Source organism: Gasterosteus aculeatus, chromosome 21, assembly GCF_964276395.1.
Source record: "Gasterosteus aculeatus chromosome 21, fGasAcu3.hap1.1, whole genome shotgun sequence".
NCBI classification, from domain to species: Eukaryota; Metazoa; Chordata; class Actinopteri; order Perciformes; family Gasterosteidae; genus Gasterosteus; species Gasterosteus aculeatus.
Window position 1 is genome coordinate 10,098,561 of NC_135708.1, and position 17,830 is coordinate 10,116,390.

Genomic DNA, 17,830 nt, shown 5'->3' on the forward strand with positions numbered 1-17,830 from the left:
TTCAGCCCTCTTTTGTTGACGTGTCAGCCAAGACAGGAGTTTTCTTTTCTTGCGAGACCGTAAAATAGTTCTGGCAGGTGTTTACTGCATCCTTTCCTTGACTTCGAGGGAATTACCATCTCAAAAATGCAGCAGATATTTATTTTTGTTGTCGCTTCCAATCTTCTGAGGGAATTGGCATACATCAAATCAAATCTGGACAGCCAACTAAATAAAATAAATAAATAAATAAAAAGTGAGCCCGGGCACAAAGCCCTTCAAGGTAAAGGTTTAACCGGGGATTGAGGGTGGAATGTGTCAAGGTACCCTGGTTTGTAGTCCAAATCCAAAGGGAGGTGAATTTCAAACCAATTGTGAACTCTGTGGGGTTATTTACGGATACCATTACAGCATGTGAACAAAATGAACTTTCATTAATTTAGCTGAAATGGAACAGCGTGCAGCAGCCCTGCGAAGCTACATCTGGATCAATGGAAAGGAAGCACACAACAACCCCATTGATCCCCTTTGGTGAAATACACCGCTGTGGTGCAGATTCCAAATCCTTCACAAAACCACCGAGCAACAGGGAGCATGTGTGACGAACAGAAATGCACTACAGGCCTTTCTGAACACACTCTTGGACTATAGGAGGTTGTTTTTATATGTGCTGCGGGTGTCTGTGGGCTTCGAGCACATCTGTAATGAGAATTACTTTTCTTTATGGTGATATCCAGCACCATGTTTTTGACATTTAAAAGGGATGTTCGTGGACTGAACACTTTAAAAGCTTCCTATTATTGTGGTTTCTCTGTTCTCACTTGGCACGGCTTCTTAGGATTTTGACTATAAAATAAGCCCAAATGAGCCCAATCCCCCCCAAAAGAGGTAAAACGTCAGAGTTGAGGCCAATAACCTTTTCTGATACAGCCAGAACTGCCGTGTGGCTCCCGTGACTGACGCTGAGCACGGATAAAGATGCGTGTGCTCAAACATGCAGACTTTGATCCAATGCTCCAGTCTCTATGAACGCACGTACAGCTATCTAAACCGATGGATGTTGTGTATGAAAAGAGTGAAGCGATCAATGCTAATAAAGCTCTCTGAAGGAGACTTAGTTTATCTAATAAAGATCCAGCGAAGAAGATTTTGGTCGTTTTTTTTTTTTCCACCATCGTTATCAATCCTGCCGTTCGAGGATGCAGCGGGTATGCTCGTATTTTTACTGAGTGACAGACACTTGTAGCCTGGACTGCGAGAAAGGGAAATCGATAAATACGGAACAACAGCAGAGAAGGCTAGTTAAGATCCAGGTCACATAGGCAGGAGATTTTGTAAACCCGTGAACTCAGAATAAACATCTTTATTCTCAAACAAAAGCGAGATTTTAATAGAAAACTTGTAGGCTGTTTCAGAGGCCAGTCACTGATGTTGCAGTTCCCTGATTACTGACGGTTGATTAAACCGATTACAGCCTTACCTCCAACTGTGTCTCTGTTTATCCGTGTGCATGCAAATGTGCTTTGCCTCTGGAATGTTTCATTATATGTACTTGAAGACGTGACTGTGTTTTCCAATAATACAGATAAAAGATGAAACCATTAGGTACCACACATCCATGTGTTATTGAAGAATAAAGACGGTGATAATGGTGAGGAGAAGGAGTTTCTACTGAACGCTATGAAATATCTCAGCAGGTCATCACCACTTCATACTAATTGAAATGCCAAAGGATGACTCAACGTCTCACGTAGAGAGGAAGAAAATGGATTCCTTGTTGAGAGATGGTACCTTCAATCACCAATATGAAATGGGTTGTTATATTGAACAATATAAAGACAGGTTATTTTTATTACATGTGTCCATGTTATCCTCAGCACCATGGTGATCTCCTCAAAGTATGAGTGGGACTCTGGTGTCTTTTCAGGCAACATGCCTTCTTAAACGGGATTTTTTCGTTTTTTATCAAAAACAAACTGTAAAAGACAAAAAAACAAAAGCGCTTCAGTGATGGAATCCCTGCTTGTGGAATTGAATAGGCCTAAATGATACCAATCATGGATCAAATTGCTTCCATTGAGAGGACTGTTTCTCCATCAGACAGTGGTGGGTGTAAAGCATATCGTACCAGCCAAAACCGTTTTAATGAAATGTACAATATTTTAATTTGAATGAAAATGCACAGATATTCTCATATGGTCTTCTTTTATAAAAAATACAAATGCTCTTACAGTTACATTCATGACAGCAATATCCGACAGGCCCATCTCTAAAAGAATGGTTTAATTCTAATTTAATACTATTTAATAAACAGCTAGCTTAATGTGGTAGCAAATATGAAGGAGATGTTGTTTTAAATAGTTTTGAATAGATAAAAAGCAAACACTGTCACTGAACAAATTTGCAACAAAACACAGCATAGTAAATCACTGTAGATCAAATGTGGACATACATGCAAAAATGTTTTGTTTGCAGACCCAACAAAGCAAATAAGGCATTTCAGTCTGATCAGCAGCGAAGAAAAAAAGTCTTAACAATGGATAACGTGTTTTTGAATAAGGTCACGATGTCCATGCTCGGTTCAGCCACAAATTCCAAAAGTTCAAGTGGCAGGAAAAGATACCATAGTCAATTTTGACAAAACAAAACATGGTTAATCAGGAGGTCCTCGTATCCCAAATGGTGGTGCTTTAGTAGGTTGGAAAAATAATTGCGTTTAAGAGTCATCGTCGGTTTTTATGACGTGGAATAGGGTGATATTGAATATCACCTGGTGTCCGTTATTCCAGGCGTACAGCGCTCTCTCTCTGGCGTTGTAGCTGAGCATGGAGATATGAAAGTACTGGTTGTGGAAGGGAATGTCTATGTACTCGTAACTCGAGTCCTTGGTGGAGTAAGCGTAGTAAATCTTTGCCCCCGACAGGTGAGAGTTGCTGATATAGAGCGTCCCACAGATCATGAAGGATTCACCCGCATTCCTTTTGGAGTATTCGGTGTTCCAAGTGTTCAGTACGTGCAAGGTGTCCGGATCTATCTGGGAGATCACAACGTTACCGGCGTTTTGATTGGTCGCGTACACCACCCACATCCCCAGTTCATCAGTCATGACGTCGATGTCGGAGTAGCCCCCCCAAGTATACGGGTACATGTTGTAGAAGCCGGCGAACTCCAAAGCCCGCTGAGCCAGCACGCTGCCTGACTCGAAGCTGTACTTGACAATGATGTTGCTCTGGTACTTGTTGTAGTAAAGCGATCCATTGTAGACAATGTGATTGGTTCCCTCCCATTTAAACGGGAGGCTGTAGGTCCGGGAAACCGCCCCCGATACAAAGTCGTCCATAGTCTTGTACTCGCGCACAATCTTGCTGTTGGTGTAACCGTCCATATACCAGACCTACATCAGAGGAGATGAAACAAAGAGACAACATCTTGTTAATGCATAATAAATGATTTATTAGCCTTAACAAGGCTTGTTCTCGCTTTAGATCCGGTAGCTGCAAAAAGCATAGTTAACTGTTAACAAGTGCATAGTTAACTTATTAAAATATACTTTATTGCTCATCTATTATATCAATAAGCAAACAAAAAAAGATTCATAAAGGCATGGCAAAGATGCTTATAAATGTGTTATAGCCTGCTATTAATTGTATTATAATGCCATTATTAACACTTATATAGGCTTATAAATGTTAATAAGCATCTTGTCATGACTTACAAGGGCCTTATTACCTATTAATTAATGGTTATTACAAGGACCTTAATATAAAGCGTTACCAATTATCATTTTAAAAAATGTATTATTGACTCCTATAACATAACATAGTAGAGAAATGTTGCTCAGAATGGGGAGGGGGGGGTATTGTGAAACATCATTATAATTTAGCTCAAAATCAAACCCACTCCATGATAACGGACCCATCTTCAGCTGTTGTGATATTCTAAAAGTCCAACACAAATACACACTGTACACACTGCACAGCCGGCAGAAAGCACTCCCCTGCTTTCATAACTCACCCTGTTGTTTCTGGTAGACGCCACAGGATCAGTCATCCATGCCCCAAACCGGGTTCCAGATGTCTTTATTGTAGCAGGTCCAGTGATTTTCATTAATTTCCCACATGCTGTTAATAAAGAAATGCAGCGATAAGATGTGCTGTGGTGGTTTTTGTCTTGAACTAGAATTCTCAAGCCAATTTCATGCCTGTGCCACCAGAGAGTGTGCCCTGTGTGCATACTAAGATAGGCCGAGCAGTGAGCTGCTTTATTTCACTTGAAGCATAATCATGCAACTGCTGTTTTGGGGTCTCAAACTGCACAGCTTTCCTATGACTCGCCCATATTGTTTCCTTTAATGAACCACAAGATTATGTATATACAGACCTCAGATGTCTTTATCATCAACATCTTTAGTTACGAGCAGCTACATTAATGTGTAACACTTGATTTGAGCGCAGTGTTTCCCTCATAGACATGAGAGCGGTGATTTAAACTGGTTAAAGGATGGCCCACTCTCGCTTTAAAAAGGCTTCTTTGAAAGATAATTGAACATCTAAATGTTTGAAGAGGTAAAAGCTGTCCTCAAAAACAAGAACCAATTGCTTCTTCTCTTCGGGCGTTTTTAGTGGAGTGTAACAAAAACTGGGCTTCTGCTTCCCCATTACCTTCGCCAGTACTATAACACAATGAAAAAATCACAGGCGGTGTTCACCACTTACTGAGTTTGCCCATACAGCCGCGGAGCCTGCTGTCCAGTCGCAGGACTCGCTGGTAAAGCTCGTCGTAGTCAAAGGCCCCGAGCTCTTCCTGGATACCTGTCAGCACTCCTGAGAGGTTCCTGATCTCCTCCTTGAAGTGAGAAATGAGCGCAGCATCCATCTTGTACTGCTCCAGTACAGGGATCAAGGGATTCAGCTCGTCCATCGTCTCCTTAAGCTCCTGCAGAAAGGGGAAAACAGAGAGGGATGGTTCAAGGTGGATAGTGATGGTCAGGATACAACAAAACCACTGTTTGTTTGACCCGAGGAGCAAGTCCTGCTTTATACACATTAGGTATTTGTAATCAGAAGATAATACATAGGACACAAATGGTTTGCGCCTCAAAAATAAGTTGAAAAGGCTCCACTGATCTTATCCTACCTATTGAGAAGAACTTAAATAAGGAAGGCACTTATTAGCACTGACGTCCAGGATGAGGAGACGATAACACACTCATGAACCTATGGAAACCATTGTGTAACTATTCATGGTTTTAGGAGGTTCTGAAACAGGAGAAGTGACCAGCAGAGTTTTCCTCCAGACAGAGCCAGTCTGCTAGCACCCCCCCCACCCTTTCCAGTCTGTATGCTGAGCGATGCTGACCAGATGCCAACTGACATTGAGAGAGCTATCGATCCTTTTATGAAGTAATGGTCGTGGCATTTGTGAAACTGAACGTGGCATGAAAACATTTCAGCTAAAATATAGAGAAACGGAATACTAAAGATTACTCGAACATTTGATTAAACCAGGCAGTGATTAAACGAGGGTGAAGAATACCTGGAAGTTTCTGGCGATGATGGATTTCCTGTCATCCTCAATCTGTCTAAACTTGGTCCTTAGGCCTTTCATCTGGTTTTCCATCTTCATGACATATTGGAAATCCCTTTGGGTGCGCAGGTTCAGCACCTCAATAGACTGAGACATGTTCTGCACCTAGAATAAAACAATGATAAATAATCACCGCCAACAGGGTCACCACACACAAATTGACTTTCTGTGTAGCGTAGCTTCGCATAGTATAGAAGAGTACAATATTCCAGAAAAACTATGTTACATTATAGAATAATTAATGGTGACTTTATTTACTTTTTTTAAAGAACGAACACGGGAGCGTACAGAGGTAAATGCAACACGTTTTAGGTCTCACACTCCTCGTGAGAACAATGAAGCTCTTTATCCCTTCGTGATTCCCATCTTTTACAGAAGAGCGCGTGCTTCTGTGGTCTCATGCTGCACTGGGGTGTATGTCCCCTTCTTACGGGTACTTACCTTCTCTAGGAGCTGGCGGAGCTGTCTGCTCTTGGCGTCTCTGGAGCACAGGCTCTGTTCTGGTGCCACCACTGTGCAGATACAGCGGCCATCGGCATCCTGGGCCGAGCTGTACACCTGCCAGCCCTCCTTCGGGCCTATGGTCTGCAAGCACGGACACAAAGGCACTAAGATTAGATCAATTTTTTAAAGTATGTATTATCGTTGAGTTTATGACATGTGCTACGTGTTGGTTTTTGGAAATCTGGTAACCCTAATCTGATGGTAGCAGCAAAGATATGGTGCAACATGTGCATGAAAAAACCTACACAGAGCTAAGATCGGTGAGCACCTCGATAGAACTACTGCTCATGACCGATTTGAACTTCAACAGATGTAAATAAAGAATTGTATGCTAGATTTGAAATGCTTTTGAGCTGAACGTTGATACACATCCTGCAAATTCACCCTGACTAAACCCAATAACTAGTCCCATCCCCAGACTGGTATATCAGGTAATACATGTCCTTGTTATCAACATCTGGGCCATCAGCCTTACCTCAGGTCAACATAATGGATACACATTTTAGACATCACAACATTTGGGCTACCATTTAACTGGCTGCTTTCTAAAAGGTCAAAACTAAGAGTATATAATGTTGTTTTCATTGTTGCCATTATTGTTGCCGGGCATTCTGTCTGTTAGAAGCGATTGCCAAGTGCGTGTCTTTGTGAACAGAGTCCTGATCCAAACTATTTGTATGCACAGCTTACACAGCCTACTTGGACCAGCAAGACAAATATCCGTTATGTTTTATTGTTTGCAGACACAGCCGTGTGAGACGCAGGGGATGTGCTATTGTCAAACAAGCTTATTTTGTACCATGTATTGTGGGATTTTGAAAAAGACCAAAGAAGACACCCCATCAAACTCTTAATATTAGGAATATCACTCTCAATACATCTAATAGAGGACACTTCAAGGAGGACAAATCCCTGGCGTGACAAATCTGCTTTGCCTATTGATGATTGCTTAGCTGTGATTGGACAATCCCCGTTCAGGGGAGGGGTTTTAGTAATTGGACATTCATCGAGTTTGCAATGCTTTACTTTTAAAAACTCCATGAGTCGAAAATCCATATAATTTGTCATCAATCAAAGTAGAGGTTTGGTTTATTTGTGCTGCTCTTTTCACAATGCTGACAAAGAACGAGGAGGAGGACTTTACTGTCAATTAGAGGGAAAGATATAGAGGTAGGATTTATGCAGACACATCTCGACAGAAGTACGAAGGCAGCAAGCATAAGATGTGTGATGGGGTGAGAAGTAAAAAGGGGAGGGTGCCGACGTGTGCTGAGGAGAAAATGAAGAAACCGGAGGAGAAGTAAGAAAATAGGCAAATAGGGGGAATTGACGGGACAGTGTTTCTCCCCAATGCTTACGTATTAGAAATTCCTTACTAATGCATGACAGCACAGACATAAATGGGCGGTTCTGTTAAAGCGCCAACATAGCATTCATTGTTTAATTTTTATGCTCAATCTCTCGCTATGTAAGATAGGAGAGAATCAGAGCCCGAGGCTACAATGGTTGGTCCTTAGTCATCCTCACAGAACAGCATGCAGCACCACAGACTTCTCTCTCACATCACCGCAAACATACACACACACATGCATGAGTGGTGACATACAGTGTGCTCTGCACACAACAATTCAAAACACGTTGCAAAGCCACATTTGTGTTTCCTCACTGGTTCTCTTCTTGACCTTCTTGGTTAGAGTAATGCCACAAAACAACAGCCAGACATACTGCATCACTCCTTGATGCTTGTATCTGTTGTGCTCTGGCTGCCAGATGCATTTACACTTACTGTAACTCTTATCATATTTATTACGGCAAACAAGAATCTTAATTTATAGACCAGGCTGTGAGGTAATAATATCGCTGGTATTGAGTGGTTTTAAAAGATTCTTCTTTCTAAGATTAAACATAACATGCGTTTCATTGCAGAAAAAGTGTTTCAGCCGAAGTTGACTATATGCCCAAGTGTTAGGAATTAAAAATATATATATATATTATGAGGTGTTTTGTTAAAGTAAAATGATAAAACTAGCAAATTCACTGTGTGGGCTGTAGCATAACATTAGCAAGTGGGTGGTTAAGAGAGGGAGATGCTGCAATAGAAATAGTAGGTGTTGGTGGGGCATAATTATCAGTAGCAGCGATTTACTTCAAACCATGATTTTGTCCAAATCTTTGTTTTTGGCATCCACAGAACATCCAAGAGGGTTACAGTAGCTGATATTGACTTTTTGACTATTTGGAAATCTATTTGCCATTGATTGATTTAGACCTGACTAATAGATTGTTGGACAGTCCAATATCCACTCAAAATGAATGATCATGATTATTACTTTTATTGCTGCACACAAGCTCTCACTTCCAGTCCTACCTATGAATGAATGCTCTACTTTTACGAGGTGATTTGATTCAACTGTGAATCGGTCATCAAACTTTGAGCCTCAGTGAAGCCACTTTACAGTTGGAAAAATGTATTAGACCTGAAAGAATGTACAATTTGTACCGAATGGTTTGGCCTCAAATATCCTCCCCTCTTGGCATGCAATGTGCGAGGAGACTGCATGTCTGGAGGTTTAGATAAGGTTGTACTTCTAGATGTTTCCAAGTCCTTTGGTAAAAGTCTGACCCAAGGTCACAACACCGTGTGACCTATCAATGGGGGCGTTATTATACTTGTATATGCCCCAGGATAAACTGTAAAAGGAGGAGCAAATGGAATGTTACTGTAAGGTTTTAAAATTAAGATATTTTTTTGAATAGACATATACAGTATATTCAGGTGAGGAAAAGCAGGTCAACGGGTCAAAATCTGCATCTTTGGTTCAACTAGATACATAGTTATTATTGATATAAAATGTTTTTTTACGAAAGCCTTTCCTTTACTCTGGTGACTCTTCACATGCATCTGATCTGAAAGCAGGTTTCTCTTCCATCTGCTGTCTCCAGTTTAAGTGCCCACTTTCCAATCACAATCCTTCAAGTTTTTTTACACCAGCCTATTTAAAAAAAATAGAAGTGTCCATTCTTGTTGTTCTTATTTCAGTTAGAGTTAAGAGAAGGCACAGTCCCATCAATTAAAAAAATCTTTCTCTGCAGTCAATACCCTGAGGACCATCCCTTACTGTCAGACCTCCCCTCCGCCTCCCTCCAAACCAACGGGTAACCAGGGAAGCTCGGCTCACGTCAATTCATTTTTAATTAGCCTGGACAAAAACGCTCTGCATTTTCGATTGGTAGATATGTGACTGGGATAAGCAACTCAATAAAATATAAAATTGTAAAAAAGCAATTTATCTGTTGCTCATTACCAGGATCAAGAGATAATGCAGGCAACTTTTAAAGATTCTCAACAAGTATTTGCTGTTATGAACTCTCAAAACGAAGTGTGTAATTTATCAAAAAAGACTGCTAGAGCTGCCTGTTATATACAACCTGTTATAGTTATACTTCCTCATTGCCAGTAAGTACATTCATTCATGATGTTTGATCAATATATTAGATGTATGTAGGTTCCCGATAATCATATTGGTTAAGTCTCTGTAGTCTAAAAGTGTAATCTATTAAGGAATAATAGATTACACGATACAACTTTGTTCGCTCACAGCTGACATGCTGTACTAAAGTGGACTTATTCCCAAATCTTGGGTCACTCGGTAGACACGGACAGAGTCAACCAAAGCATAAACAGATAGATACTTTCTTCGTAGCAGACTGGCAATTAAACACATAATTGAATCCCTCTTGCTGTTTCTTATTCTGTCAACACCTGTTTTACTTACTTTTCACATATTTTTATAGTCCTAGTCAACCTTTCGTATGACAGGAAAAGTTGGAGGAGGCTAATGAGGAAGTGAGAGTGAATGGGTGGGTGAATATGACTGTCAGGGAAACAAAGTTGTCAGGTCCCAATCCCTTAATTTGCCCTCATTTATGAGCAATTTAACATGAGAGTTTGAAAATGTATAAGATGTTTGCTTCCTCTACGGTAGATAACTGCCTGCACTGTAAAGGGATCCTAACCTTGCTGAGCAGCCTCGGTCTCTGAAACCCATTGCTTTGTCTGGTCTCATGATTGCTGATTCCATTTGCTACTGGATAGTGTAAGGGTCCTCCAATGGAAGGAACTCCCCGGGGGGATACCACAGGGGATGTGACAGGCTGCATCAGCAGAAATCAATGCCTTATACATACAGTCTAGAGATAAACAGCTGATGTTTGGATCCAAACATCGGCTGAAGCTGCAGAGAGGCAACAAATGGACACAAATAATATAATTCTAAGTAGCAGTTATTGTTTTGCCACTGGAGTGTAACATATGGTAATGCAAGCTTACTCTCAGCTGGCCATTCGTCAAGTGGCACCTTCCTCCCCACAGCTGTCAGACAAACAGGTGGGGGGAGTTATAAGGGGATGCAGTGGAAACGTGTCTTCACACTTTGGCAGACATCTCCGGGCATTACATTGAAAAAACATCTAAACTATCAATGCAGTTCTTTTCACTCAATTAGATGAACTGTTCATCCTTCATCTGGGAGCTGCTTTAAAGATCTAAACAGGCGTGTTGGGAATTAGTCCGGCGTGTTATTTACTTTGCTTTGCATCAAACCGCTTTTAACTCAGCAGGTCGGAATAACTCAGCATGAATGAATAACCATATCAGACCCTTAAGACAAACAGCCCTAATAATACATTTAGAGACACATTCATGTGTCAGTCTAACAGAGCTGAATGTCATATAACAGTTAGGCTGCCATCCTGCCTGCCACAAGACAAAGGCCTAAACAGATGCTATCCATCCAGCCATCTATCAACCTGTCCAAACAAAAAGCCAACAGGGGGTTGGAGGCAAGTGGAATGCCCAAGTCAGTTCTGTAACTGATGATCACACTGCTTAACTGAGTTCACATTTTAGCTCCAATAATGAACCCACACGTTCAGCCGGCTCTGGAACCACACTGATGCCGACATCCAAGACAGCTGTGACAAATGGCAACACCCTTAAACACAGGCAGCAGGCTTCCTGGCTACTATGAACCTGAACCATAAAGGTTCCAGTAAGATACTGACAAAGAACCCATGCACAGTAGGGAGGTAAAGAGGGGAGGGGTAAAGGACACCGTGAAAGAAAATGCCATTTATTCTCTCAAATGTGAGTGCGACGAAAGGCGTGCGGGGAGATTAATTTCCTCGAGACGTTCCACCTTCTTGCCCGTTTTGACCCCAGCAAAGAGAAGATTGAATAGATAATTCTGCGGGAGCTCGGCACATTCTGCCCGGCACCGACTCCGAGCGAGCTGCAGCCTCCGCTCGTTCCCACCCTCGTGCTTCTTCTTCTGGGACGTGCTTCAGTGAGTCTTCTGGCTGAACAAGATGTCACGTCAATCGCGAGCACCACGGAGGATGATAATGAAACAGTCCTCAAACCTTATCGGTGGAATAAAAGCCAGTGGACATTTTCGGGCCACACCGAAGGCTACATTCATTCACAAGTAGAATACTAAGCAGCTGTGACATTGCTCTGACGATTCTTTTTCTCAAAATGCTGAAGTGAAGTCGAAGATGTAATGGGGGTAAATTGGTGTTACTGAAATTAAAACAGAGGACTGGTAAGATAAGTAAGGTGTATTTGGTGAAATTATAACCCCCCCCCCCACCTCTTGTCTTGAGCATTACTCTCATGTACCACAGAAGGAGGACTTGTAATTGGGATGTTTTCTTATTATGTTGGTAAATCTAGCAGGATAGACATTAGCACCCTTCTTTAATTAAAGGACTAATCATGAACATGCACAAGTCTCAGCAGCTTTTCGGGATAAGTGTTTTTGTAATGTGAGAGTATGCTCATTAGTATTGTAAAAAAAACCCTGTTGAATCTGGGAAGAAGGACATTCCTGTCATATAAATGTCACCAAACCTGCAGACTGTTTAAAAAAAGATTTTAAATGTTCCCCTCTTTTTTAATCATGCTGCACGGTGAAGTCAGTGAGGGGATGTTGAAGCAACAAACTCTCTACTCCGTTCTAATGTAGAAGCAAAAGAGTGTGCGGCAAATATTTGTAAGCATAAATTAAGTGTTCACACTGGTTTGGTATCAGCGGGCCTATAAGCAATGATCGCAATTATAGGCTCCACAAGGCTAATAACGTCAGGGGAACGCTTTAAACTCTTGGATACCATTCCATTACCACGTGTCCTGCATTCCAGGATTTCCTTTTTGAAGTTATTTAGCAATTTTTTTGACGTAATTACTTAAACTTGGGTCCAATAATTTTACTTCAGTATAACATGTGACCTTACTTAAAATGCCTTTCAGCGCCTTGCTGCTTCAAATGCAAACACGTCATGTGGACGTGGTGCAGCTCCCTGGTTAACTAGTTTAACAACACTTTCATGTCGCTTGAGGCGACTGCTGCACTGAGTTAGTGGTGAATTTGCGTGCAAACTTCTGAGACAAAAAGCACTTCTTTGATTTTTTTCAGAACAGACACCAAAACCGAATTAACAAATCAACCATTTAACATTGAAGGCTTCCATTGTACAGCAGGAGCTCCGGAATTATACAATTCACCGTTCGTACCTCTTGGACAGTGATTGTCCTGCTAAGAGTGAAATGCAAGTTTTAGAAATCTCCAGACGGGAACCTTTTGTGAATTGGGCCGTAGCAAAAACATTAAACGTGACTTCTTAAAGTGTGTAACAGTGTTTTCTAGCCTTTTTAAAAGATAAAAGATGTAAAGGATGGATAACACCGGTTGCCATACATAAAAGAGTATTGATGAGCTTGTTTCTAATGAGCACCAGATGTCAGCCAAGGTGTCAGCAGAGGCTTTACTCTCCGTTCAATGCAATGGAAAAGAAATATGTTTTTTTTCCATATCTTCTACAGAGATGTCAAAATAAAAAATACATTGCCTGTATTCTTGTGACACACTTTAGGTTTTTAGCTAACCTACATTACACTCAAACTAAACTCTGTAATTCATCATCATACGAGAGCTGCCTCTCTGTTTAAAGCTACTTAATAAGTTATATTACATTTTATCCTCGCTAGTAAGAAATTAACAAGCGAGCCCATAATCATCTGGCCGGTTGAAGAAGTCCAGTATACATTTATTGAGACCACAAATGTCTTCCACTCCTTTCAGGTCCAGCCTTTCAGCTCTCATCCAGCGATATGCACATGATATGGGCTCCGCTTGGGCTGTAATTACTGTAATCATGAGGGCAACAGAGGGAGAGGGTCGTAACTATGCCCCTGGTAGTTTCAACATCATGTCTCAACTCCTGCAATTATGGCTTAGACTATTATTAACTGAGATGCGTTCACCCAGAGGAGTGAAACAGCTCAACACAGAGGAAAGTCACTTTAAAGACTCATAATCATCATATATAAAAAGACAGCAATTTCAAGCACGTCATAATGACACGCATTAGTATAATGTCCGTGCCTGTATCTCCTTTTAGATAGAAATACATGGATGAGAAACCAGAATAAGAACAAACAGCGCATGCAGGAACCCGAGAACTGATCAGTACCTCTTGCTTATCTGTCACTGTCAGTCCTTGGACGTCTTATTACTAATCAACAGGATTAATTCCCTTGCTTGACAAACATAAGCTCAATTGGACCATTCATAAAATGTTCCTGCCCCACATGCCTAACAACTGACACATCCTGAAGCACGTATTAAAGGAAGGTGACAGCCAACTCATTACAGCCCCACAGACTGAACCCGTCTAGCATCTGTCTTAGACCAAGCAGAACGCGCCATCTATTCACCCTGCTGCTGGTATGAACAATCCACATCCATCATCAGCAGACTTTCTTTATTTCCAGTCCATCAGCTCTGACTCCCCCCCCCCCCCCTCCCTGCTTCAAACATGAAACATGCAGTGTCACGACTAATGACTTTGCCGGCAGTCTTGTGGCTGGGTGTGTTTGCTTTGTTTGTGTTGACACGTATATTTAGAAGGTGTCCTCTTTAATTTGACCCGCCGTGGAAACGGGGATGAGAAATGGGAAATTGTTGTGTGCATGTGTAGGTGTGTGCCTGCAGCATCCTTCCTCTTACAATATGGCATCCGTGGCAGACAAATTCTCCTACAGTCTGTGCGCATCATGCACAAATATGCTAATGCGAGCTGGAAAAGAGTCTCAAATAACAGTTTCAGCTCTCAGCGCAGACGACACGCTTTCGCTTGACAACACGCAACCGCTCGAGGAAAGCCTTTTTTATCTTTTATATGTATAATGATTAACAGGACGTCATGTTGATGAGCGAACTGAATACACTTCTTCTGAACATTTAATCCTGTAAACATATTTTAGGTGGTATTTTGGTCACAAACTCAAAAAAAATGAAAGTGGTAAAATGACTAAACATTTACTTACAAGTGCATCAGACTTTGTTTGTCAGTGCGTGTGTGTGTGTGTTTGTGTGTGTGTGTGCGCTCTTGCCTGTCACCTACTCAAAGTGGCTAACACAGAGGGCAAGTGCCTACACAAAGCTGTGTCCTACTGGAACGTAATCCCCAAGAGGAACCTCTCCACAGGATTCACTGTTAGTCCAGTTTCTTTCAATGCGCCCAAGCACATCATTCTTTCTTAATCCACCAAACACATTGAGTAGAATTCAGTAAGTCGAGAAGCTGTTTTCTGTTACTGACCAGCTGTTACTTCACACTCCAAGGAACAACATTGCACCATTACTGTGAGCACAAAGGCACTCGTCCTGCAACTGCATTGGTAGGTTTAGTATGCCGAACTACTACAGTGTTCTGCTTCACTTCCTCTCGACGAATACACAAATGTCAAGTTATCACTGCTGGTGTAACAGAGTTTGACAGCTAGGATGAGTATACTGTCTATATGTGACATTGGAAGTGCAGGCTGGCATTAAGAGGTCATGAAGTTATATTGAAGGATGATGTTGAAAAAACATAAATCGACCTGATTCAACCTGAAATCAATCAATCAATTGATTTTTTTTTTTTTTTAACCGTTAGCTGTGGCGATTAAGGAATGATAGGTCTAGTGAATTTTAAGTGGCCAGTTGAGTTGTGCCAGAGGTGTGACGTCAGACTCCTGGAGTCTATTAAGTCTCACTCTTCTCCATATCGATTTGTCCTCCAGGTGCAGGATATAATGTATAATCGTAAAACACAAATTCCAGTCATCATTTGGATGGTTATGAGAGTAACACAATGCTGTTAGCAGTCACTGTGTAATCAGCCTGCTGGCACAGTCCATAAGGGAAACCTAAAGCTATGCAAATATTTCTGTTTCTCAAAAAGGCTCCTTTGGGATCTGCTGTGTTCAGTGGTAATGTCTGCCAGTAGAAGCCTCAACTTCCGAAAGTTCATCCAGAATAGATATGTGATTAGAAAAGCTGCTAAACTCAACCGATATAAAAGAAAAAAAAAGAGATATTTACTTCTATACCAAGAGGCGGAAGCTGGCACCTCTTCCTATAATAAACAAAACCTCACGTACAATGTCCGACAGCCTGAGTGACAGCTTAATCATTTCAAGCTTAGCGTGTTACTATGAAAGGACATTTTTTCTAAACACTGAAGTAGAGAGGAACTCGCAAAGCAATTTAAATGCAGGGCTTGCGTTAGCAGTGTCACGTATTCCTCATCGGCAGCGGCGTATTCATTGATTCAATCAAAACAGATGATGGAAACCTTCGTCAGAAATGTAATTCTAAAAATGTAAAGAGGACGACCGTCGATATCCAGAGCACTTATGGGTGACACAATAACAAAAAGCAGGGATGCACATGGCAGAAAAGATTACTCTCATTTCGGGTTAATGTATCCGTTACACTTTTACTAGAATTGGTTATTTTGTAACACTTTGTAAGGTTAAACAAACTGACAGTGTCAAATTGCTTATTCTGTTGGACCACCAGTCCAAAAAAAAGAAAAGAATTGGACATCATAAGCAACTGACCTCACATTGCAGGTTCTGATTAGGAGACGTTTGGTAAAACAACCGATTGCCAAATGGGTTTGGGTCATCACAGAGCAGTACCGTGCATTGATGTACTCTTGTTAGCGCTAGTTTGTCTGATTAAAAAGGCTCCAACAACTGCATGTGAATAATGTATAACGTTGACTCTCATCCCGTGTGCTGCTGCTTAGCCACGGAGCGCCGAGGTTTCATCAGCAGCAAGTGGACGACTCCACACCCTCACCAGCAGAAGGAACAGAGCGACGTATCGATTCCTCCATTAATCACTAGGGACACTCGGAGGAGTTGTCCTAAAATCACAGTTCTTCCAGCTTTCTCTTGGGACAAAAATACAAGTCACCACCCAATATTGCAATTTTCACAAAGATTAACCACATTCTGACAGTAAGGGGAATATTATATTATATTAAGACAGAGGAGAGACTGTCCTTGATGGGGGAAAAATGGGTTTTCCACAAAGACTGAGTCTGATGTCTTAAAACAATTCTGAAATGATTGTCAAATAAGAAATTTGTCTTATGATGTTCCACAAGTGGACAAAATAGGTGCATAGTAGGCTGAACGTGATCCATTAAATAGGTTTAGAAAATTATCACGATGGTTATAAGGAAAAACAAGACGCTGATTCTATGTTGTGCACTTTGTGTGCGTGTTTCATTGTTAAAAAAAAAAAAATATATATATATATATATATATTCTTGTTAATCGGAAAAAACCTTTTTCGAATGTAATTTATTTAAATTTTAGGATGACCGATAGAATCAATTCGTCATACACACAATGTACAAGCAGCACTGCATTTTCGTTTGAGGATTTTTTCGTATTGTTACATTCCACCTTTTGTGGAGGACCGCGGCAGGCACAGCCTACGGATTTCTACCCTATTCATTATATTTCAAAATAATTACAATCATGAAAATAAGTGGGACGCCAGGGGAAGTGCACCTTACACCGAAGCGTGATGCATGCTGTGGAATATTGATGCGCCTCGTTGATACCGCTGCTGCTAAAAGAAGCAATCTGAAATTGTGCGACTTTTGGGTGAAGTTTGGCCGCACAGCCTCCCTAGAATAATCTGACGCGTCTCGGACTAAATAGATACGACGGACAGCCGACAATGAGCAGCAAAGACTACTAAAAACTCACCAGAGTGGGACATAATCCGAAGATGGTGAGCGAGAGGACCGGGGACAGCACGCTCAACAGGAGCCGCATCTTTACGCGCTCCCGGCAGCCACTCGTCTCCAAGGTGCTTCCCGCCCCCCCCCCCTTTTAACGCATGCAGCTTCTTCCCTCTGGTTCCCCGCACGGCGCCTCTACTGCAGTCCGACCCCCGACAGAGCGCTCCGGCGGCGGCGCAGGGTCCACGCGTTCACTGGCATCACACCCACGGCTCCACGGCGCGCTATCTGTGAGGGGGAAAAAAAGTTTGGAGCGAGGAGGGGGGGGACGTATTCAAATGTTTTAATTCCAGCCGACTGCAGGGGAGGCGCACCGAGGGTGGAAGTGACATCACTTGGTGTGTTTTTTTCCCGTCCGTCTACCCCTCCGTGGTATCTTTTCATATATTTCACCAGCTTCATTGAACTATCTCCACTTATCCATCTGATCCCATGACGGTGACATTTCGATGACCTTCTTATTCACCTTCAGATGTCGTAGTGGTGTGTTTGTGTGTGTCATCATAGCTTTTACTTTTAAAAACCAACAACTGCATGAAGGGTTAAAGAATTGATAGTTTAAATGATCATCAAACCAGAATATATTTTTTAATTTGAATCCATGTGT

At 41.6% G+C, this 17,830-nt stretch overlaps 1 protein-coding gene across 1 annotated transcript; it reads right to left on the minus strand.

Moving 5' to 3' along the window:
- Positions 1–2,119: 2,119 nt before the first annotated feature.
- olfm3a (olfactomedin 3a) lies at positions 2,120–17,524 on the minus strand. The gene is made up of 6 exons (XM_040167256.2): positions 17,189–17,524; positions 6,007–6,150; positions 5,515–5,670; positions 4,695–4,914; positions 3,994–4,100; positions 2,120–3,373 (listed from the first exon to the last, which is right to left on the minus strand). Exons 1-6 carry the CDS (start codon positions 17,255–17,257, stop codon positions 2,696–2,698), a joined length of 1,374 nt encoding a protein of 457 aa, XP_040023190.1. The 5' UTR covers positions 17,258–17,524; the 3' UTR covers positions 2,120–2,695.
- Between the last annotated feature and the right edge of the window lie 306 nt (positions 17,525–17,830).